Source organism: Ailuropoda melanoleuca, chromosome 9 (assembly GCF_002007445.2).
Source record: "Ailuropoda melanoleuca isolate Jingjing chromosome 9, ASM200744v2, whole genome shotgun sequence".
In the NCBI taxonomy this organism is placed as follows: Eukaryota; Metazoa; Chordata; class Mammalia; order Carnivora; family Ursidae; genus Ailuropoda; species Ailuropoda melanoleuca.
This window is the reverse complement of record NC_048226.1, coordinates 2912126-2936351: the sequence shown is the minus strand read 5'-3', so window position 1 is coordinate 2936351 and position 24226 is coordinate 2912126. Positions and strand designations below refer to the sequence as shown.

At 45.4% G+C, this 24226-nt stretch overlaps 1 protein-coding gene and 1 pseudogene across 2 annotated transcripts in view; one reads left to right on the top strand and one right to left on the bottom strand.

The window, feature by feature from the left end:
- The window catches only part of EFL1 (elongation factor like GTPase 1), a 121688-nt gene that overhangs the window by 31173 nt on the left and 66289 nt on the right, over positions 1-24226 (top strand). The window contains exons 8-15 of one of the 2 annotated variants that reach the window (XM_034667803.1): positions 231-354; positions 1767-1843; positions 2538-2674; positions 3630-3752; positions 5687-5786; positions 11412-11563; positions 11799-11965; positions 16613-16751. In XM_034667803.1, coding sequence (XP_034523694.1) covers positions 231-354; positions 1767-1843; positions 2538-2674; positions 3630-3752; positions 5687-5786; positions 11412-11563; positions 11799-11965; positions 16613-16751 — 1019 coding nt within the window. Of the gene's footprint in view, positions 1-230; positions 355-1766; positions 1844-2537; positions 2675-3629; positions 3753-5686; positions 5787-11411; positions 11564-11795; positions 11966-16612; positions 16752-24226 lie in introns of both variants that reach the window. The other variant, XM_034667802.1, reaches the window with a different exon arrangement.
- LOC109489594 lies at positions 7129-8315 on the bottom strand (annotated as a pseudogene).

Genomic DNA, 24226 nt, shown 5'->3' with positions numbered 1-24226 from the left:
CTGGAGCCAGATTGCTTGGGTTGGAGTCCTGGCCTCACGTATTACCTCCAGGTTATCTCAGTGTGCGTAGCTCTTTCGGTACAACGGGGAGGTAACGACCGCGAGCCCGTCGGAACAGGTGAAATGATGGTGTCTGGTAGTGCGCCGAGAGCACTCTGAACAGTACCTGACACACAAACACGGTCACTTACTGTTGTCACTAATAACACCCACACTTGCTTTTCTTCCAGAGTCGAGCACTTTGCCAAAATCTACAGTCAAAAAATCGGCATCAAAAAGGAAGTTCTTTTGAAAACCTTGTGGGGAGATTACTACATCAATATGAAGGCCAAGAAGGTTATGAAGGTGGACCAGGTGATGAGGCGTGTGTCCCTTCTCTGTGTCGCTCACGTGCCTGCCCCAGTCCGACTCGTACTGCAACACCTTTAGCAGATGTAATTTGTCCTCGGTTAAAGTGGGTCAGTGCGTGAGGGGTTCATGGTCACGTGTCTTATTGCCAAGTGTTACTTAAATGGAGTTCTTTAAACACAGGGGACAAAGAACTGCTTGTTTGTTTCCTCTTTCTTTTTTCAAGAGGAGCAAAAATTTCAGAACCTGTGCACTTGGACACATGTTTTGCCTCCTGCCTTTGTGCGTCCCCTTCACCGTTGAGAGACGGCTGTTTCCGAGCACGCTGTGTCCCGGGCTCAGCTCACTTCTGTTGCTGAATGCTGGTCACCAGACCTGCTGAAGGGGAGAGGCAGGTGCTCCCAGAGCCCTTCCTTCCGTAGGGAGAGGCAATCGATGCAGGACTGCTGTCACAGAGCCTCAAGGGGTACTTTCCTTGACACTGCTTTGTTGTTATTGTATGTAAAATTCAGGATTTTATCAGTTATTCTCATGGAAGAGCATATAGATTCCTTTTAGAAAATATTTGTAAATATAAAGCCATAAGAAAAAAAAAAAAACACAGAACCCAACACTGCTGATGCTGTGGTTTTAGTTTTTTTCATTCTTTTAGGGTCGAGACGTTTGTTCCTTGGTTGAGCTTATATCGTTTATATAACGTAGCTGGTTTTTTGCTTGACGTCGTATCATGAACACCTTCCCTTGCCATTAAAAGCCTTTCAAAAAGCTCCTTAAAACGGAGCCAGTGTAGCGAGGTGGCAAAGAGCATGGGTTGGGAGTCCAAGTCTGTGTTTGCATCTTGGCTCCACCGCTTACCAGCTCCGTGGACGTCCCCGTTCTTCCATCTGTAAGTGGGAGATGGTCGGAAAGGGGCGTCCGTGTTATTCCATCTCACGTGTGTGTGACGGTATCCTTCTCAAGGTGCTGTTGTTTTGCATGCAGTTTGGTAAGAGAAATGGTAGGTTTTTTTATTTTTTTTACTGTCCTCTTCCTTGAAGTGGAATGTTTTTCATGTTCAAGACCGCTGTGTAGAAGTGTGTGGAAGGGACCTGCACGCGCAGAGTGAATTTTCGGTGCTCAGCCTGGGTGTCGTGTGTCCCTTTGATGACAGAGGTGGGGCAGTTGCAGCGACATGCCCCACAGTTGGTCTCCTCGTTTGTCCCGTCCCCGGTTCCCCGAGGAAGACAACGGTGGTTTGTTACTGACTGCACATTATTGGCTGTTTAACACATTCTTGCAACCATTTCCCACTACTTTACTGTTAAGTAAACATTTTCTAGCAGAAATGAGACGTACCATTCACAAAACACATCAAGGATGAATATGTAAGGTTCCTGTTAAATATTCAGAAACTTAAGTGCACGTGTTCTGTTTTACAGGCAAAAGGAAAGAAACCTTTATTTGTGCAGCTGATCCTGGAGAATATATGGAGTTTGTATGATGCCGTCTTGAAAAAGTAAGACTGCCGTAAAATTGTTTATCTTTGGGTGGTATAATCTGCCTCACCGTCCTGTGTGAAGAGTCACGCTTCGGAAAGTGGAGATAGACCCAGGAAGTGAGCAGAGCCTTTGCAGGCCAGTTGATTGCAGGGCTTGGAAGCAATGTAAAGGAGTGTGTGTGACCCAGGTCAAGGGTAGCAGGAGGGACAGAGGAGCAGTCAGGGTTTGACAGAGTACCCAGAGGAGGGGACAGACGGATGGAGAGAAACACTGGATCTCTTTGTTTGTACAAACCCAGCTTATAATAAAATAGCGTCTGCAGTAGAAAGGGTGTGTTGGATACCCAGTATCGTTAATGGGGAACTTGGGAACACCCTTGCCTGATACAAGTGAAGAGAAAGTTTGCTTTAGTAAATTCGCTTTCAAAGTTATTCCAGAGTTGGAATCATGACTTTGAGCACTCGTGTGTAAGGCTGCTTCACCCGTTACCGCAGCTTGCCTCGGGGGCCTGGGATGGTGCCCCCTGGGAGCCCTGCAGGAGGGGCCCCTGAAAAGGGAGGGAGTGGAGACCCTGGCGGGGAGCCCCTCCGAGTATGTTCAGTTCCTTGTAGAAGAAATACATGGGGAGTAAGTGTTTCGAGAAACGTGGCACTCCTTCTCCTGTCTCTCCTTGTGTGTGTGTGACCTCCCACCCTTGTGTGCTTACTACAGGGACAAAGAAAAAATTGATAAAATAGTGACTTCTTTAGGATTGAAAATTGGAGCCCGGGAGGCACGACATTCAGACCCTAAAGTTCAGATCAATGCCATCTGCAGTCAGTGGCTGCCCATCTCCCATGCTGTGCTGGGTATCCTTTGTCTGGATGGTTTGTAATGAAATAACAGTTCTGACAAAGCAAGAGGAAACAGCATGTTACTGGCAATCAGGAAATCCTCTGGAGAGAGCACATTTCCACCCAAAGTAAGTCTTTTGTAGTTAATTAGTATTCTACCCTGAAACTGTGTTTACAGCATTTACACACGAGCGTTCTGATTCTCTTTCGTGGTCTCACTGATACCGATTCAGATACATGTTCTTTCAAAAAAGAAGACGCAGTTTTAATTTTTGTTCAGTAGCCTGTAAAAACAACAGATTTTATTTTCCTAAGATTTACGTGTAAGGAGATAACTTAGGTGGTTGTGTTGGGTCAGTGTTTCATTTTAGTGCCATATTTTTTTAGCAGATTGGTATTTCCTATCATATTAGTGATTCCCAGAGGACTTGATCTGAGGTGGTTCATATTAACTAAGGTAATTTTATAAGCAAATTTAAACTGTCTTCTTTTTGTTGATGCGTGTGTCCCACACAGTCCCCACGTGGGGGGCCGTGGGCACAGTGCCCTGGGTGTGGGCCCGTAGTGGCACCTCAGACCTACAGTGACACGGGCTCTGGTAGGGGACGTTCTGGTATACTAGCTGTTGGCTCATGGTCGTTTTATAGAAGTTTAGGTAGACCAAAACCATGTGGAAAAATGTTAGCACTTGAGGGTCCCAGGAGGCCGAGTTACTAAGCAGGCTGTGCTCGCTTTTTCCCTGGGCCCTCCGTGTCCTGGAACATCAGTGGTAGGAGTCCTTCCTGGGCTCTGGCGAGTCCGTGAACTCCCTACTCTGAGACGTGGTGCATAGTGTTTCACAGCTCAGGCGTTTTCTGTAGGGACCAACACTGTCACCTCGGTATTTAGTGTGCTCTGGGATCTGTGTTGTTCACGTGCATTGCTGGAGGGCACATGTTCGAGGTTGTGAGTCCTTAACAGCAGATGTCAGCGATGGTGTGTCAGAAACTTCCCAGCCCCCTGGATATGACCGCCGAGAGGGTGGAGAGGCTGATGTGCGCAGGGTCACAGGCGTTCGACTCTCTCCCGCCGGAAACCCAGGCCCTGAAAGCAGGTGAGGTGAAGGGGACCTCTGCAGGGGCTGGAGTTTGGAGCGTCCTAAGTCAAGGCTGCTCTGGACCGGTTTGCCAAATGCCAATTTGCTAACTGGCCAATTCCACAAAAGGCCATATCGCCAGAGTTGTAGTGTTGCTAGGGCTGTTGTGTTCGCCACTGGGGTGGGAGACCAGAGGCTCTGAGGCCCGTCCCTTCTGCCTTGATCTCGTCTCAGAGGCTCCCAGTGACCCTGTGGCCCAGCCCCTGCACAGTGAAGGATATGTCCCTGAGCTGCTGTGTCAGCACCGTGGCCGGGTCCCTGAGGACCATGGAAGTGGGTTCCGGGGCTGGGGCGCTCTCTGCTCCCCACAAGGGGGACCCGCCCGCTCCAGACTCTGCAAGCCGCCACGAAATTCATCTGCATGTACTCACATCTCTGCTGCTTTTCCTCCCGTTCTGTTGAATTTGCAACTTCCATCACCAAAACCACTTGGCTGCTGCTCTTGGGGCCCCTGTTGACTATCCTTTGTTAAATCATCCAACTAGATCTGTCACTAGCATTGGACACAGCAGGTCGCTCCTTCCTGTGTTCCTCTCTGGCTGCTTGTTCCTCATGTCTGTTCCTCGTCTCTTTCTCCCTTTCCTCTCTCTGTCACTGTGGGAGCCCCCAAGCAGGGCCTGCGTTCCCTCTCCTGGCCATGTCACCCATCTCAAGGCTTGCCACCACAGTAGTCTGCTCATGACTCCCACACCCGGGTTTCAGACCCTTTCTGCCCCCTCGGCTGTAGACTTGGGTACCCGCCGCAACTCTTCCTGCTCAGCTCTCTGAGAAGCATCTGAACCCCAATATATCCCTGCCAGGCTTCTTCTCTTCTCCCTCAGCCTGCTTTTCCTAGTTCTTCCCGGCTCAGTCAGAGGCTCCATCCTTTCATTTGCTCACTCCAGAAAGCTTGGAGTCATCCCTGGCTCTCCTGTTTACTCACACCCCTGCGTCTAATCCGTTTGCACATACTGTGTATTCTTGCCTCGAAATCTATGCAACATTCGGCTTCTTCCCAGCATTTCTGCTTCTGCGGCCAAAGGATGATCTCTCACCTGGGTGTTAGTATAGCTTTTCACCCAGGGTCCCCGCCTCTGCTCTTGGTTTCCCTTGGTGCTCGCTCCCTTGTGCAGCCAGAGTGGTCCCAGGACAGCGTGGGTCAGGGCATGGCACACTGCCCCTCACCCCAGCACCCACATCCCCAGCAAGACATCTGCTGTGCCCTTGCTTCTGACCTCCTGTCGTGTTGCTCTTGTTTCAGTATTGCTGTTGAATTCTTTTCATTTATGTGCACATTATTTTGGTGGGGGGGGTGATTTTTTAAGGAAAAAAAAAAACACTGATCAGTGGTTTTGTATATACCTCCAGTAAGGTGAAGAAAAATGTCAACATGTTGATGTGAAATTGTGCTAATAGGTATAGATTTAGGGAAAACTGACATCTTCATAATACTGAGTCTTATTTCTAACAGTTTTCTTACCAGCATGATGCGATATTTTGTCCATTTTCTAATGTGTGTAACTTTTGTGTTTTTTATTAATAAGCTGCCTTGTTGAATGTTGACTTGGCATTCCTCAGTTTTACCCCTCCTGCTCTGGATATAGGGTAGGATCTCTGAGGGCTTATAGTCGGGGGTGGCGGGGAGCCCTGTTCGTGCGCTTCAGCACGCAGCCTTCCTCCTGCCTTGACCATTTTGCCTTTCTTTCCCCGTTCCTGCGAGTTCTCCTTGCCCCTCCTCTACTATGTTCTAGCGATTTTATATTTTTCTAAAGAGAATTTTTGTTGTGGTTGTAAAAGATTACAGGCCGCTCATGCATTGAGATGATGCTGTATTCTTAACATCTTGTGTTTTAGAAGTCTGCCTTTCTGGTCATGGGAAAAGCCAGTGACCTTTTTCCTTCCAATTTATGTAGCTTTCATGAAATGTGGAAGCGAGGACACTGCTCCAGTTATTATCTTTGTTTCCAAAATGTTTGCCGTTGATGCCAAGGCTCTGCCCCAGAATAAGCCCAGGTAAGGAGAAGGGGGAGGTTGGGCCGGGCCAGGGAAACTGTGTGTGTTTGGTGTGGGCGCGAAGGCGGTGTGGGTGGGAGTGTGCAGACAGCGCTGTTCTCCCCACGCCAGCATGAGTACTGGGCACCCCTCATGGTAGCGGATGCGGTGCGCCGTGCTGTCTTTCTGTGAACCCCCTGGAGGAGAGAGCCCAGGACGACTGCTTTGAATTGATGTAAATTGAAGAAGAATAGCGATAGGAGTCACCATAGGTCATTTGTATTGAGCGCCCAGCACCTTCTCCAAGCCTGCCTTGCTGACCTCAGCACAGTCGCATGACCGTGTGGGCGTGTCTGCTGATCCGCGTGGGTCGGGGTGGGGCCCGCGCCTCTGGGAGATGGATTATTGCTCAAGTGTCCCATGGCTTGGAGAATCTCTTGTATATCATCTGGGTTTTTCATGTGTGTTCCCCTCCTTCCCGGCTCTGCTGCCTCCCCGTCTAGTTCAGATCCTGGTGGGTTCCTGTGAGAATTAGGGCAGCAGCGGCCTGGCTGGCTCCCCCGCCACAGTCTCTGGCCCTGCCAGTCTGGTGCCGTCCGTCCTGCAGTGGGGTCTTGGGGTCTGGACGAAAACTTGATGTGGCTGCCTGGAAGCTCCTCTTCTGTAGGACCCACATCTACTCTGGCTGTCTCTCGAAGGGGTTTTTTGAGTAACCCGAGAGAAATCCTGTAAATAGCACTTCTTCAGAATGTCTGGTACCTGGGGGCATCTTACGTCTCATTCTGCTGTCTCATGAAGGCTAACGGCGGTCGCACTATTCGTGTGTCCCCATCCATGGGCCCTTGAGATCTAACAGCACCTGTCCAGTGGAAGGATTCAGGGTTTCAGTTTTTCCTGTGACAAAAACAAGGAGCCGGAGAAAGAATGAAGTTAGGGGCTCCAGGTCACGGAGCTGGAGGGGCTCCGAGTGTTCGAGTCCGGGCCTTGTCAGTTCACTGCGTGGAATCTGACCTTGCTCATCCAGTGTCTCTTGTCTTTCGTTTTTTTCTTTTCTTTTTCTTTTTTCTAACTTCTCCATTTGAGTTTACTCTTTATTTAACTTTGTAAGCACCACTATTTTTGAATATCGAAACAAAAGCAGTAGCCAGTCGTGAGCTCTGGTTACAGCCCTTCACACAGCCACTGCATATAAAGGGCCACCAGTGGGCGTGAGTCCCCGGCCTGTGAGTTCTGACACTGAGCGCCACCCTGGAGGACACGTGTCAGCCTCACGGGCGTGTCCATGGTGACGGTGGCACCAAGGCCGCCGGGTCTGGCTGCCCCATTTCTTCAGTCCGCTCTACTTCCTCCCTCTCAGGTAGGATTACAAAGAGGGCGTCTCAGGGGAGAGAAAGCCGTTCTCAGGAAAGTTTACCCTAACTCCAGTGACTAGGCGACCCTTTTCATGTGGTCTGCGATGAATGGGCGTGACTGTTCAGCACATGCGGGACATGTTTGGACTTGATGGTCCGGTGTGGGTGAGAGGTGATGGTGGTGGTTCGGTCGTCAAGAGCAGAGGCTGGCCTCGAAAGCCGCAGAGTGCATCAGCCAGCTGTACGTCCACACGCGGAAAGGCCTCCTTGCCGAAAAAAGTCAGCACGGTCCTTCTGATGATGTCAGAAACAATGATAATATCTCTGGCTCCAGACCTGGTTCTTGGTCTCCTTCACCTGGAGTGTTATCTTCCTTTTTTTTTTTTTTTAAAGATTTTATTTATTTATTTGACAGAGACAGAGACAGCCAGCAGAGAGGGAACACAGCAGGGGAGTGGGAGAGGAAGAAGCAGGCTCACAGCAGAGGAGCCTGATGTGGGGCTCGATCCCATAACGCGGATCATGCCCTGAGCCGAAGGCAGACGCTTAACTGCTGTGCCACCCAGGCGCCCCTGGAGTGTTATCTTGTGAGCACCTTTCATAACTTGGTCAATATGAACTTCTAGAATCTTCTTCTCTCAAGCTGTCTTCCTTCCATTGCAGCTTTTCCATCTGTCTTTAGCACTGGCACTCTGCACATAGACCAAATTTGCTGGGCCATCCTAGGTTCCACCTTAGGACTTTGTCCAGTAACTGCTGCCCTCAGGACAGCACGTCGCCGCTCCTCCTCACCGCCCTGGCCCTCGTGTTTCGGCAGAGCTAGTTTTCCTGTTGCACCATCATGTCAGCCTTCTGAGGTTACTGAGAGCTGATGCACAACATTTTTGCCTCTCCTTTCTCTCTGCTGTTTCCTCGTCCTCCAAAAGGGCGTTCATTGCAGGGCTGTCCCTGGGAGAGCTGGAACCGCGACCAGCCTCGCCTCCTTTGGTAGCCCCTTCTCCTTTGTCAGATGCTCCTTCTTTGTCTCTTTCCTTTGCATCACAGAGCACTTTGTAAGCTTGAGAAATCTGTTTAAACATCTTCATTTGGATTCATGTTAGGGTAGTGCTTCAGGGACAATTTCTTATAAGCTTTTTTCACTTCTTCCCTGGTGGAGTTGGGTTTGACCCCCAAAACAGTAAGTGGTTTCTTTCACCATTTTGTATAGTCGGTGAGCGGGCGCCAGCCAGTGTGGGGCAGCTGCTGCTCCTCTGCCTTTCTCCAAGTGTTCTGGAAAGTTCCACCCGGTGTGGCCTTTCACCCCCCACACCTAAATCTAGGCGGGCAGCCATTCCACCTGCCGGCCCTTTTAGATTCTGGGCCTTTGTTTTTGTTCTTCTCAACTGTAGTTTATCACACATTCTTACTAGTATGCACTTGGTCTAAATGCCTGTTAGGTAACATTTTATTGGGATTTTTCAGGCAGTTCCTCTCCCCCTGAATCTTTGAGTCCATGTGTTTCTTTTGCTTCCTTCTTGAGAACCAGCTCCTTCTAGTAACAAGATGCTATCTTCAAACAGAAGCCACTTTTCTGGGTCTGTTGCTTCCCACCATCTCCGCTGCCTTTGGTAGTGGCTGCAGCCAGCCTTCCGGCCTGTTCCATCCACACCGACCAGAGTGTGGGCATTCTTCCTGGAACCCGGGGCACAGATGGATGTGTGTCCTCGCCTCTTTTCTTTCCTGTCCACAGTCACCTCCCCAGCCTTCCAGTCAACATGCTCACCTCTGGTCTCCCTCATCTCTGGTGTTGGTAACTGCTGGCCCTTCAGGAGGTGTCATCCATGTTTAGTTCCAGGTGAAGCCTGAAGAACTCATCACCCATAGCTGTGCCTTGGCTGGTAGACCTCTGTTTTCTTGCAAATCATTTCCTCTTTATTCTCAACAAACGGGGGATACGCAGTGGGCACCTCGTATAAGTCCTTGCTGATTTCTGTCTGGCCGTCTGCTCCCAGCCCACAGCAGGGTCGGGCACGGAGGCCGCGTTCCCTGGAAGGGCGCATGAATGCTCAGACGGGCGGCGAGCCTCTATACAGTTGATGCTAACTTGATGAATGTAAGTGCTGCCTTGTTCCCCACCATGTCACAAATTTAGGCAGAATGAGGATGTAATTTATGTGAATAAATATGTGTCTTTCTTAACCAAAGGTAAAATGGTTTACTGAGTGTGATGATGATTTTATCATCTTTAATTCCTTCTAAGTGGGGGACATCCTGGGGATAATGAGCATAGGCTTTGGAGTCAGATCTGGATTTGAATTTTGGCTCCTCCATTTATTTTCCAGGTGACTTTGGGTCAGGTTAAATTTCCTAGGCCTCTGCTTTCTCATCTGTAAAATAGGGATGATAATATCTATTTCGTTTAATTGTTGTGATGAGTATGTAGGTAATTACATAAAGTGATTAGGAGGATGTCGAGATCCTAGTGATAAACCCATTGAAAGAGACTTTCTCTTCATATGCAAACAGGTGCCTCATGTTTTTTTCCTCCCTGTTCTAATGATAATATTACATCTGCATTTATATTTTAACTTGCACTTTTCAGATATTCTTGTAAGAGGTTTTAGCGAAAGTCTAGAAAGACAGGGTTGATTGAAGGGACAGCTGGAGTGCTGGGCCTGTAGCAGAGCAGGCTGAGGGGAAGGGCCCGAGCCCTCGTCATTGCAAGGAAAGGGGGAAGTGGATTTGTTGGCTGTTGCTCCGAGGTCAGAACTGCAGCCCTGGCGAGAAATTTCAAAGAAGCGGATTTCATCCCATACTCAAAAGGGCTTCTAATGCTTGGAGCTTCCAGGAGAGGGGAGGACCAGCGGTCTTGGTTGCCCCAAGACGCCTGACCAAGTTTCTGACTGGAAGGGGACAGCTTCGAGAACCGAACTCATCCGTTTTGAGGGGCAGGTGCCAAGGGAGGTGGAGCTAGTGTCTGGTCCTGGTGGGAGGCCTTGTCTAGCAGGTGGCAGTGTGAAGAGTACAGCAGTGGACAGTCAGTGGTGGGAACAGTCACCTTCCAGGCTCGCCCACATGAAGCAAGAAGGAAGGAGGGTTTTAGGGCCCTTGGCATTGGAGCTCCAAGAGTACGTGGGCATCTTGAATGCTCGTGAATGGTGTACATGCAGAAGGGATATCTGGATGGGTTCCAGTGCTAGGGGAGAGCGGGGAAAGCGGCATGGCGGGGTGGGGATGAGATTATCTGTCACGTGTCAAATGAGAGATCAGGGAGAAAAGCAGAAATCACAGTGCCAAAGGGGAGGGACAGCAGGAGGGAGGCACAGAGTGACAGGACCAGGCCCAGGAGCTGGGCTGCCAGAGCTGGATCCTAAAGCTAGGACCAGAGCATTAGCCCGAGTAGCCTACGCTCGGTCCCAGAGTGCAGGGCTAAGATGCACCGTGCTGCCGACTTCAGGGCAGCCGTTGGTCCTGCTTTCTGTTGGGGTGCAGGATGCGAGTGGGTTTAGGAAGGCCCACACGTGGGAAAGGAGCCAAGTCCTGGGAATTAGTGTACCTGACCGGTTTCTGCCTCCCAGATTTAAACTCTCAGAGCGCCCATTTTTATTCAACTTCGCGCTCCCCTTTTGTAAAGACTTTTGTTATTAAAGTGCTTTTTTGTGGACTTACAGACTTGAGGCTGACTCTTCAGGAAGCACAGCTGAACCCTCTCCCCCACCCCAACCAAGACTAACCCCCAGCAAACACAGACACACCCACACACCACCTCTTCTGTGGTGGTGCTGGGGTCGAACACAATGTGACCCTTCAGTCCCGCTGAGTCTCCAGCGTTGTGCTTGACTTTGAACCCTTCCTCTTCTACCCTGGTTCTCCATGAAGATATATTTTTGTGCCTGTGGAGAAAACCTCCATTTCCTATTGAGGTCTTATGCTTGCTTCTCCACAGGGGTGCTCTGAGCCCTGGTATCTGCCACTCTTTCCCTCCCTTCCCTGTTGGTCGCCTCATCCAGAAGGAATGTGGGCATTCCAGAATGGCTCCATGCTGTTGTGGATGGCTCTGTTTGGGCACATGGGCTCTTGCATCCCACTCTAGAAGCTCAGAATAACAGGAACAGAGCATTCTAGAGAAAGCCTGAGAGGCCCTCTCTTCTGTCACCACAGCTAGAGGGAGAGCTTACAGAAATCTTTTGCCTGGAAGGGACCTGGGACCTGTCATTGTCTTATCCAGCCACGTTAATAGTTGCTGTTTCCCTGCTCCAACAACTGAGAGATGCTTGATGTTGCCAGATGGTAACATATCTGTGATCTCCTGTAGACCTCTCACTCAGGAAGAAATTGCTCAGAGGCGAGAGCGTGCAAGACAGAGGCATGCGGAGAAGCTCGCAGCGACACAGGGGCAGGCCCCCGCGGAGCCCTCCCAAGATGGGAGTGTTCTTGAAACAAGTCCAAAGGGAGAAGAGCCAAAAGGTACAGCTTTCCTAAATAGGAAAATAGTGCAAAATAGTTTTTTTAACTTCGGACTCTCACCCTCCAGCTCTTGAGCTTGGCTTTAATTGTAGCTTTTGTCAGAATTCTGTCCTTCTTGGTGTTTCTTCCCTGAAACTGGGCCAAGTATATCATATTCCCTGTTGCCTCTGTTTCTAGGCGGGTCCTGGATTAGAGAGAGCATTGTTGACGCTCATTATCCTTTTGTTTCCAGCAGGTGATGAACGTCAGGTGGAGAGTATGACCCTTAAATCTCTGCCCCAGGAAGGAAGCAACCAAGAGTCTTTTATTGCATTTGCTCGCGTCTTCAGTGGTGTGGCTCGAAGAGGAAAGAAAATTTTTGTCTTGGGGCCCAAATACAGTCCTGTTGAGTTTTTGCGGCGGGTAAGAATTGGAAGTAAAGCATTAATATATTGTTCCGAGGTTCTTATATCTTTTCAAATTGGTTGAGATTACCTTATTTTGTCTCTAGATAGGCACATTCAGATGAATCCATAGATCTCCTCTTACGTTGCTTTGGTGATATTTGGTAAATCTGTCTCACTTAGTAGCATTTGGAAAGCTAAACCAGTATATGAACTCAGTTTTTCAGGCCTTATTTAATTAATTATAGGGCTTTTCAAGGCCAGAGAAAAGAACTGGTAGGCACAGCTGTCATGCTAGAGCCAGGGCAATGGCAGATCTTCAGGAAATACGGAGATCCAAAAACTGAAGATCTTCAGGAAATATGGAGATCCAAGCAGGTGACAGGCCATAGTTACATGGCAGGGGGGGCCCAGAAATTGATCAGGAAGGTCTCAAACAGGTGAACAGCCAGCATCTAAATGCACCTGAGCCAAAGGGCAAAAAAGAAACCACAGGCTCAAGCTGCCTCAGCATGTTGGGACATAAGCAGGGTATATACGTAGTAGTTAAGTTACAAAGGTCATAGGGTGATGGAAGTGCCAGAATCCAGGGAGCGAGTCAGGATTAGCAAGAGCGGTGAGTAAGAACTTGGAAGACGTGCTGCGTCCTGAGCAGGAGACCACATGCTCCTCTCCTTCAGGGAATCCAGAGAAGCTACTGGACTTGGCAGCAAGGGACAGGGCAGGGGGTGGCAGTTGGAGAGGGTCTGCCATCAACTTGCCTTGAACGCTTATTCCCCCAGTTTTAGCATTTGAGTCCCTGGAGATGACTGTGCTGGGTGGAGGGCAAGCCGCCCAGGGTGGGCTGTGGCGTGTTGTGCTTCGAGCCAGGAGCACAGCAGTTGTGTGCAGGGCTGTATTTTATGGGGGGCTGAAAGTGCTGTGGTGGCATATTAAACACCCAGTTATGAGCATTTCAACATCTCGGTTTAGACATAGCTGATGGTTTGTTATTTGTCAGTAAGGGTCAAGTAGTGGCTAATTTTTTTCCTTTTTTGTTCTCTCAACTGTCAGGATGAGTAAGAAATTGTTACTTAATGTAGCACTGATTTATTGGGCATTACAAATTCCATGAGCATTCCAATATATCTTCTTCACGTAGTTATCTTTGCTCTCGTGGGGCTAGAGGTTGAAATCACTTCTTATGTGTCAAGTGACTCAAGGATCAAGGAGGAAATGAACTGACAGCGCAGATGACTCCATACTCCAGTAGTCGGGGCCCCATAAACTCTAATTCCAACCTGCTTTAAAAACAAGGGGAAATACTTTACACATACCCCAGACAGAAACCTTACCTGGACTTGAGTGTTCATCTGTTATGTTACTTTTCTGTTGCTGCATGTTACGGACTACCACAAATTTAGCCAACGAAAACCATACCCATTCTATCATCTTGTGGTTTCTGTGGATTGGGGGTGCGAGCATGGCTTAGCGGTCCCGCCTGGCGTCTCACAAAGCTGCAGCCAGAGTGTTGACCAGGTTGTGTGCTCTTCTGGAGGCTCATTCGGGAAAGGCTCTGTCTCCAGGTTTACGTAGGTTGTTGGCAGGATTCATATCCTGGTACCTGTAGGGCTGAGGGCTCCACATTCTTTCTGGCTGTTGGCTGCCCTCAGCTCCTAGAAGTTTCCTGTCCTGTGGACTTCCCAGCTTGGCTGCACTCCTTCAAGCCAGCATGGAGAGTCCAGGCTGAATGTATTTGCAAGACAGTCTTGTGTGGTGTTGCGTAATCATGAGAGTGACATCCCACCGACTTTGCCATATGCCATTGATGAGAAGCAAGCCGCGGGTCCCTCTCATGCCCAGGGGGAGGGGATTGCGTGAAGGCATGAACAGGAAGCAGGAGTCCTGGGGGAACTACCTTTAGTCTGTCTGCTAATTCTTCTGCTGCTCTTCTTTGTAGTTTTATGACTTACATATGCACTGCGAAAGGATGTATTATTTTTGAACTTTGTATTAATGGACTCTTACTGTAGTTATTCTACAGCTCACTGTTTTTACCTAACGCTGTGAGATTAACCTACACTAATGTCTATTCCTGTACTTTTTATTGTTCACTGCTGCGTAGTATTTCAATATATCAGCATTTTATTTTTCCATTTTCCTGTCATTATGTAGTTGGGCTGCTTTCATTTTCTGCTCATCTAAACAATGCTGTTTTGAATTTTTTTGTACATATTTCCTTGTGCACATTTGCAAGAAATTCTCAGTAATACACCCTTAGTGGAATTGTCTGGGTAATAGAGTGTGTATCTTCGGCTGAAGTGTGTAACTCCAGAAAGTGTTCTGATTTACACCCCCAGCAGGAGTGCCTAATAGTTCCAGTGTTCCACAGCCTCACCAGAATTTGTTATTGTCAGCATTTTAATTTTTGTCAATCAGATGCATATAATAGGATCTTTTCAGGGCGTTTTAATTTACATTTTCTTTATTACTCTTTTAACATGCTTATTGGTCATTCATGTCTTTTCCTGTGACAGTATCTTTGGGTCATTTGCCTATTTTTCACTTCGGCTATATACACATATTTTTAAATACTGGTTTTTCGATGTTCTTTATATAAGCTGGATACTAATTCCTTGTTATTTTTAAGTTTTGCAGATTCTTCTCCAGTTTGGGACTTGTCACATTTTCTATTTATATCTTTTAATGTACAGAAGTTCTCAGTTTTAATGTAGTTGAATTTATCAGTCTTTTCCATTATGGGTTTTGCCTTTTGTATCTTATTTGAGAAAATTGAAATTATGACTGTTTCAAAGGCAAAATTTTCGCCTGTTTCCTTCTAAAGTTTAAAGTTTTGCCTTTCATGTTTAAATGTTTAATTCAATGTTGATATATGATATGAAGAAGGCATCCAATCTTATTTTTGTCCCCATACAAACACCAGTTGTTCCAACACCATTCAGTGAATGCTCCCATCTCTGCCAGCTCTGTCATAAATCAAATTTCTTTTGTGAATTGGTCTGTTTTTGGACTGTTAGACTTCATTTTTTCTGTTTGTCTGTCACTGTCTCTATTCAGTTCTGACTTCTAAATGTTTTGATATTTAAAGGCCATGTCCTCTACCTTTTTTTTTTTCTTTTTGTTTGTTTTTGGTGAGTGCCTTGCTTATTCCTCTTTACTTTTCCATGTAAGTTTTTAGGTAGCTTGTCAGGTTCCATGAAAAGCTCCACTGAGACTCTGATGGCTGTAAGTCATACATGTATTTGGCAGGAATCCACATTTTGCAGTATAGAATCTATGAATCGATTAGGCGTATCTCTCTATTCATTTAGGTTATTTTCAGTGTTTTTCATTATAAATTTTATAATTTTCTCCATTTTAATTGCTTTTGTTACTTATTTCTAGCTGTCTTATATTTTGTTGCTACTCTAAAAGTTACTGTTTAAAGAAGTATTTTTTTCTCTTGCTGATGTAGATAGTTAACAGTCCTTGTGTCTAGCCACCTTGCCAACCTGTCTTGCTAATTATGATTTACGTGTGGTTGTTTTAAGCGGGTGACCGTATTATCTGTGGATAGTTCTGTCTCTCCCTGTCTCATCCTTCTGTTTTGTACGTCTTTGCAGTGTGTCTTTAGAGCTAGCCTGCGGAGTCGGCACGGAATCAGAGCATGTACATTTACACGTGGCGCGTGCCAGGAAGGCCAGCATTCTCAGGGGTTTCCAAGTCTACCCTAACCCGATAGCTTCTCCCTCCTCTGGACTTTTCGGAATTTACCTGCCCCTACTGCTTTTTGGTCATTCACCCTGTGATGCTGGTTATGTTTATACGTGCTGTAACTTGACGCTTTCTCTGCTTCGCAGATGGCAGTACCGTACTGCCGTGGGCCCAGGGGCACCAAAGATAAGTTGGTTGGTGGAAAGGCTTTCAGGGTACTTGCATGCATATGGAGGTTGCTGAACAATTCAAGGCAATATCTCGAATGCTTTTCAAGATATTGAATAATTCTTGACAAAATGTGCATATTTGAGACAGTATCTCCATAAGAAGGAATATGACAGGAGGTGAGCTCATAAATCTGTTCTCCTGGCAGCAAATTTTTGCTGTGTTTGTGCTTGGTCTCCTCATCAGTGTCCCCGGTATCTCACAGCGTGCTCCCTTCCAGATTACCAACATAAGTGTATCATGGCTGTTGTTTGGCCATTTTCATGGCGTCTTTGTCACCTCTGACGACTCTTTCAAAGTTATTCATTTTCATGGGTAAGTCAGCACTGGCAGCTACTCTTGCTGAACGCTCGAAGGCATTGTAATAAGATTCAATCAGTTGTAAGTGAGGATAGTAATAACGAGTGTTGAAGTCACAGCACAGTGGCCACCGCACTGGTGTATGACATGGTTCACGTGAATACCAGCAAGGGGCTGCGGGGATGCGTGTTCATTGGCTAATGTGGTGGTACGGTCACAGCAGGGTTCATATACCTGAGCCATAAAGCTGAGGACTGGGTCTATATTTTGACAGTTCTTAACTGCTTCACATTTCATATCCTGCTGTTTCAGATGTCCATATTTCAGGTTTATGTGAAGTGTGATTGCACCATCTCACCTCGTAATAGAAATGACGTTCTGTATTCTAAGTAATGTCTGTGTTTAATGCCTCCTGACTTCCCTTCAACCATTTTTCTTCACCCAGGTGCCATTAGGCTTCTCCACTCCACCCGAAGACCTTCCCACAGTCCCCCACATGGCGTGCTGCACCCTGGAAAACCTGTATCTTCTGATGGGCAGGGAACTGGAAGACCTAGAAGAGGTACCGCCAGGAAACGTGCTTGGTGAGCCGGCGCTGGGCCCTGTGTCTGCGCTCCGTCCTGGGAGCTCACCCAGTGTGTCGCACAGACTTAGTGAGCCCATGGGAGGCGATGACTTTGACCTCTGTTTTAGTTTTGTTATTTTTTTTTTCTGGTGTCCTTAGACTTTAACTTACTGCGTTTGAGCAATTAGCATGTGGATCGGTAACTTGCTGTGAATGACGGTAGTTCTGTTTTAAAAAGCACCCCGTAAATAATTTGTGAATGCTCTGTTTAAAGTTGGGGTTCCATTTGGTTGGGAGCAAGAAGGGGAATTCCTGCTCACATAAAAATCTGGATGAGATACTTCGGGTTCTAAATTATTGGAAACTGTTCTGATGTAAAGGTCGATTTAACTCATTTCTTCTCTTCCAGTATTTTTAATCCATTGTAAGTTGCTTTACTAATAGTAATCAGTTTACATCCATACATACAATTTGTCAACCCCATAATGTTTATTGGCTTCTGCTTCTGTGTGCAGAATTCACTTTTTGAGGACCTTAGAGTCTCAGATTGAGGAATTTCCTTTGGAGCCTCCCGGGATCCCGTGTGTGTTGTGGGAGGCCGTATCCCCTGTACCGGTGGTTTCTCAACCCTTAGGGTGCTTGTTGGCTCTAAAGCTATTTCTTGGATGATTGCTTGGCCTGGGAATTCTCCTTATGTTTCCCAGAAATGGTCTACAGTACTGGTCTAGAACAGCTCATGATTTGTTTGGATTTTGTGAACTTGAGTCCAAGAAATTTGCCTAAGCATTTTGCCACTCCCTCACAGAGATCCATTCTTTTCTTTATTTTATAATTCTTTTTCTTTTCTTTCCTTTTCTTTCATTCTTTTGTGTTTTCTTTTTTTTTTTTTTTGTGGAGGGGCATAGAAGTAGGAGAATTTCTAGCTTTTCATCAGTGTTACCCATTCTCTCCCATCCCTTTGGAAAATGTCATTGAATCTTGACAGTTGATAGAACTCTGAGCTACTGTAGCCAACAAAATACTGTATCAGGAAGGGCATGGGGAGAAAGTGGAAACCACTCTGGTTTCGGTCATAAGATTACTGTTTTGCTAGTCATTTTGTTTCTGGAATGGAAGGTAAGGCAGAAGCTCTTTAACGCGACACTCAAGTGAAAGAGAAGGTGTTTGTAGAGTGAATGGTTTTTGTCCTGTTTCCTCCAACGAAGGCCACTGTTGGCAGTCTTTCCCTGGTAGAGGCTGGGGACTTGACAAGCAGTGGTTTCTAGATCTCCCTGTGCTGTCCAGGGCTGAGGTTGTGCGGTTTAAGGAGGAAAACCATGGGTCTGTCCTCTGCCGCCCAGGGCAGCCCTCAGCCTGCCATCTGCTGCAGGAGACCTGCTAAGCTGAAACTGTCTTCCTCTTGGAGAAAAGAGGTGTGCCTCATTCTCGTTTACTGCTGTTTCAAAATAATGGTGAGGTGCTTGGTAGGACGGGGTAATGGTGCAGGTGATGGAACGTTTGTTCACCAAATTTAGCTATGTAGAAATAAAACAGATGGACGCTGCACTTTGGGACAGAGTGGTTGGAAGCGGAAAGCCAGATTTATTTGTGTAAAGAGTTAGGGTTGTGTTTAGCTGCAGGTAACCAAAAACCAACTGCATAGTTTTGAATTTCACTTAACAGGAAGCCGGAGGATAGATAGTCCAGGGCTGGAGTGATGGCTCTCCGGCAAGCTCAGGGGGCCCAGTTCCTTCTGTCTGCCTGTTTGCAGTCCTCAGCATGCGGCATTTGCCCCCGGGGAACCACAACAGCCTCAGGATCTCCAGAAATCACATGCACGGTCCTACCAGGAAGAGGACACAAGGGCCACAGGCCTTCTCACAGCGCTGCTGTTTTTATTTGGGAAGAAATGCCTGCTTAGTGATGTCTCTCTCTGTGTATTCTCATTGTTTGTGACTTCTGTCACCTGGCCAGCCCTAGTTGCAGGAGAGGTGAGGAACTAAGAATTTTACTCGTACAGTCTCCACAGTTAGGGCAAAAGGTCTTGGATTGCGAGTAGCCTTCGACTGGCCGACCCACACTGTCAGCCGCGTTCCTCCCGCCCGCCCGTGCCTGGCATCACCTGGGGGCCCTCCATGGAGATTCTGTTTCTTTACATTAAGGAGGAAGATAGTCCACCAAGAGGGTTACGAATGCAACTTTGCAGGGGTGGGAAGCCAGCCAACCACTCTGATTCGCCTTTTGAATTGAAACTAAAATAATTGTTTTCCTCTTATTAATCCAAATCTAACTGAGCCCCACGCAGGACTGGAAAACATGAGTATACCAAAATTCTGGTCATAATTTTGCCATTAACTGGTTGTATGGCCTCGGGTCAGTTGTATAACCTTTCTGGACTTCAGTTTCTCCAAACGATTTGGACTAGAGCAGTGATTGCTGACATTTCTTATGGTAAAAATAGAATAACCACTCTAATTTTTTTTTTTTTGGAAGACTGTTTGTGGGTTCCCAGGGCTTCTTTTATTATGTTTATCACATACTGTTACGTTTATCATACATTCTAACTATGAAGGACGGAATATTAAATAGTGTCATATGGAGTGCATTTTATTGCTATAGCTATAAAATATGCACAAAGTTATATTTTGCACATTTCGTTTGTAAGATATGAATAGAATTGAAGTTTTAAGTTGCCATCATATTATGGTAGGTTGACATTTCAGTAAGGTTGGAGTGAGGTAAAAATTCTTTGTACTTGTGTCATGAAGATCTCATGTGGATTATGTCAGTTTTTCACTGGTTTAAAATAATCCTAAATTAGAGTACCTCTCAGGTCCCTTCCAGCTTTAACTTTTCAGGCTTGTGCTTCTTAGAGAAAAAAATGTTATTTCAAGTAATGCGGGTATTTCCCTTCCTGGTGGCCATTGAGGGGACGGTACATTTCTGCTGGTTACTCGGTTGGGTTGAGAACCCATTTAAATGGCTCCATGGGAACGTCGTGAACCTCGTTACCAGTCTTAGTGTCAGAACGACACTTTTAGCAAATTCCACTTGTTCGTTGATTAAAAAACTGGAGCATTTGCGACAAGAGCAGCAGTTTCATAAGCCCGGTGTCTAATAAGGAACTTTCCAAAGCTGGGAGTGGGTTTCAGGCAGCAGAGAAGAACAGGCCAAGGCTCCTGGCGTGCCAAGTGCTGGGAAGCACACAGCCCAGGGGAAGTGAGTGTGCTGACGGCCCTGGGAACCACGGCCGGGACCCCCGCCCCCAGGTTGCCCTGTGAGTCAACCTAGAGTGGGTCTGCGGTACATGTGGGTTTTGCATGTTTGCTGGTTTGTCTTCTTGGGGAGAGTTGAAGTTAAAGCGGGACAGATGGCTGAATCTGGTCGAACCAATGTACACGGTCCAGTCGCTGTTGCTGTATAACAAAGCACTGAAGCCCGGTGCCTTAAAACAAAGACGGCTTGGAGTTTTTCCACAAATCTGTGGTTTGGGCACGGTCTGGTGGGACACCTGGTCTCCATGCCTTGTGGTGTCAGCTAGGGAGCTCTGGGCCTGGGCATCTAAGTGAGAGGGGGCTCCTTTCACTCATTCCTCGGGGAAGCTGGTGCTGGCTAGCTGGGGCCTTGGCTGGGGCCTGAGCACGTGGCCTCCGCACAGAGTGATGCTGGGTTCTGCAGGCGAGCATCCAGGAGGAAGAGCCCAGAGAAGCTGTGTCAGCTTTACGAGCTAGCCTCCCCTGGCTTCGACCTCACTCCATAGCGAAGTGAGTCACCACGACCGGTCCGTATTCAGAGAGAGGAGGTGGACTCCACCTTTTGATGGCAGACATGTCAAAGAGTTTATGAACACATTTTAAAGTGACCACACCATGAACCATAGATAATTTCTTGTTTTCTTTTCTATTTTACCAGGCCCGTGACAGGACGCATATTACAAATTAAGACATAGCAAAGTTTATAGCTATCAGGGCAGGCCTATAAATCCCGTCTATTTTGCTCTTGTTAACTTAGAGAAAAGGTTGTAATTCCTGTTTAATAAGAACATAATAGAGAATGGTATGACTGATGCCCATATGCTTTTCATCAGAGATGATGCTGAGTCGGATTGATCAAATGCAGATGAAAATTTCTGTTGGAGAAGGAAATGAAAACTTCTATGGCATTTTTTTTAACAAGTCAGTGCATATAGGCAAAGTCCAAAGGAAAGTTCCTTTATTGGCACTTGGAAGATGCAGATTTCACATTTCAACTCCGTTATAACTCACTTGAAGAACTTACATTGACTGATAAGTGTGGAATAGAGTTTGTGGTCTGGAAATAGTTGACTTAAAGTTTAAAATCATTTAATTCCAACCTGATGTTTAAAAAGCTCGGATAGATGGGACCAGAGAGACCTCCCCGTGTTTAACACACAATAGCCCTTTGTTCAGCCCCTACCAAGAATGTCTCTAAAAATAAATGTTTGCTGCAGGCTCCTATTAAAATGTGAGGGGAAATTGAATTAGGATTCCAAATCTTTAGCTTTTTCTTACACATTTTCAGAACTCTTCCATATGGTTAAGTCTTTAACATTTCAAGGGCATATTCTAAGAGGAAATGTGATATTCCTCTTTTCATAACGGGAGGAAAATAACATTAATTAGCTTTTTTTTGAGCTGGTTTTAGTTCTGCCTCGGTGGGTTGCTGGTGATGGGAAGTCAGTGGAGATCGAATGAAGGGTGTGTGCGTGTCCGTCTGCCTGTCTGTCTGTCCTTAGTGGTGTGGGGTACTTGAGAAGTCAGAGCCTTTGGCATTACACGCAGATTTGATTTCATTGTTGCCAAGGAAATCGCAACAGTTTGTGACTCTCAAGTCTTTGTGGTACTTTTTGTAATACATTGAATTCACTTACTAGTGAATTTCTTTTAAATATACCTTACTACGAATATTTTCACTTGGAATCTATTTTAATCAGTAAATAACTAGTAGCCTTACTAGTCACTTCCTAGGATTAATTTTCAGCTGGTTTTAATAATTTTTCTTTTACAGATGATAGTGATTTTATTGTGTCCTTATAATGTGTCTTGTTTCTTATTTTTAAATCTCCTATAGAAATATGATAGGTGCTCATTACAGCTGTTCTGTTCTGTCTGGTTCCTTCCTAACTTTAATGAAAACACTCATTTTAGCTTCGGGTTTGCTAATGCTGGTTGGTTCATATCTCTGGTGTGTCATGTTAGCAAAGTATGCTGCTGCTGCTTTTTTTTTTTTTTCTTTAAACCAGGAATAGATACTGAATTTTATTGATGTGTTCCCAGCATCTGAAGACAAAGTTAGAGCTTTTCTGCTCGCTGTAAGTGATGCCATGGATTATATTTAATTATTTCCTGATTATTCAGTTGTCCTTCCATTCCTAGAAGGAAAAAAAAAATAGGACTTAATCATGGCACATTCTTGTGATACACCATTCAGTTCTGTTTACTAGCATTTTGTCCAGATTTTTCTTGGATACTGCTTAAGTTTGGCCTTTATTTTCTTGGTATTTCCAAAATGGGAGGCGTCCTCTCTTCCACCCTCTAGAACTGCGCTGTGTGATAACAGCCACTGGCCATATGTGCTTATTCACATAGGCTGGAACCAAACAGCATTAAAAGTCGACTCCGTCAGATGTGCTAGTCACATTTCAAGTGCTCAGTAACCATGTGTCCCTAGTGGCTGCCATGTTGGACAGTACTGTTCTAGGGAAATTTCTATAGACTGTGATAATTACCTTCTCTTTGAAAGTTGGAAACCGTTCACTTGTAAAATCATCTGGGCTACATACATAAAATGCTTGATTCTTTTGATCTGGCTTTTTGTCTTTCTCATTACCGATTCTCAGTTTGTGTTTTCTTGCTTTGTTTCTTTATAAGTTTGTCTATTTTATTTTGATGTTATAGCTCTTCTATATAAATGCTGAGTGTTATGTTTTAAGTCCTCTTTAAAAGAATTTTCAGTATCGCATGGGCCATAATATAGGTGCTTTTGAGAAATGCAGATAGGCTAAGAGTTACCTCTTACCGCAGGGGTGACCACTAGTCTCTTTATACATATGAACGTATTCTTTCTTAAAATTCTAGTAAAAAATATAATGTAAAATTTACCATCTTAACCATGTTTAAGTATATAGCTGAATAGTATATATTTAATACAAAAATAATCATATTTTCTGTGTTTTATAACCTGTACGTATTTCTCCTAGAGATGATCTCTTCTCTCATGTTTAGAGCTTTTTGTTTCAGTACATTTGCTGTAACTCCCAGGACAGTGTTCAGGGGTGGTGTAGTAGTGGGGTTTCATTCCTGACATTGTAGGAATTCTCGTAGACATTATATTGGGTTATATAGGAGATTTGATCTGCATGGACTTTATAATGATACAGTGACTACAACAACTGTTTATTTACTAGACTAATTTTTTAAATGTAGGTAGATGTTGACTTTTATCAAATGGTCTTTTCCATACCTTTCAGGCAATAGATGTTTTTTTTCTTTTTTGAACCATTTACGCCATGAATCTCAGTAACACATTTCTTAATATCAATGAGTTACGTATTCCTGGAATAAGCTACTGTTGAAAGTATTTCAGTATGTTAATAGAGCAATGAATTCAATTTGTTGGTGGTTTTTTATGTAAAATGTTTATAAGTTTGGCTGATCTGCATTTTTATATACATATTTATTTTATATTCATGGAGTATAGTTAACAGCATTGTGCTGGCTACGTGAAATGAATAACAAATTAGGGACAGTTTTCATTGTGTTTTATTTTATGGGACAATTTAAACAGCACAAGGATTTTCTGGTCCGTAAGCAGTTTTATATTAACACCCATGAAACCAACTCTGCCTGGTTCGTTGTCAGGGTTATGATTTGATCGTTTTATCAATATTTACTCTCCCTTTTAGGTTGTTTGTTTGTTTTTACTGTTCCTTATGTTGATTTTCGTACTTCATGCTCTCAAAGGGAATCATGTATTTCAGATTGGTTATTTAGTTCATTTGCATGGATACTAGTATCAATATTGATTATAATAATGACATGAAAAATTAGCATCTGTTAGTGCTTACGTGTGCCAGGAACTGCTGTGTATTCAGGGGTGATTATCTGATTTCCTCCCTGCCAAGTGAGATCGATGCAGTTTACAAATGGGAAAACTGAGGCTTGTGAAGGTTGTAATCATCTATAGAGCAAGCTAGGGGGTTTGTCTCCCTCCGTATCCGTGTTATTTCACCTTCTTTGTTTCTATGTTAATTGCGTTTTTTCCTACCTTTTCTCTTGATCAGTCTTATTTGGTTGTTTGTTACATTGTATTTTTCTATCCTTAATCGATTCCTCATCTATTACAAGTTCTTTTTTTTTTTTTTTTCAGGGTTAATCCTTTTCATTTATTTATTTATTTATTTATTTATTTATTTATTTATTTAATTTTTTTATTATATTATGTTAGTCACCATACAGTACATCCCTGGTTTTTGATGTAAAGTTCGATGCTTCA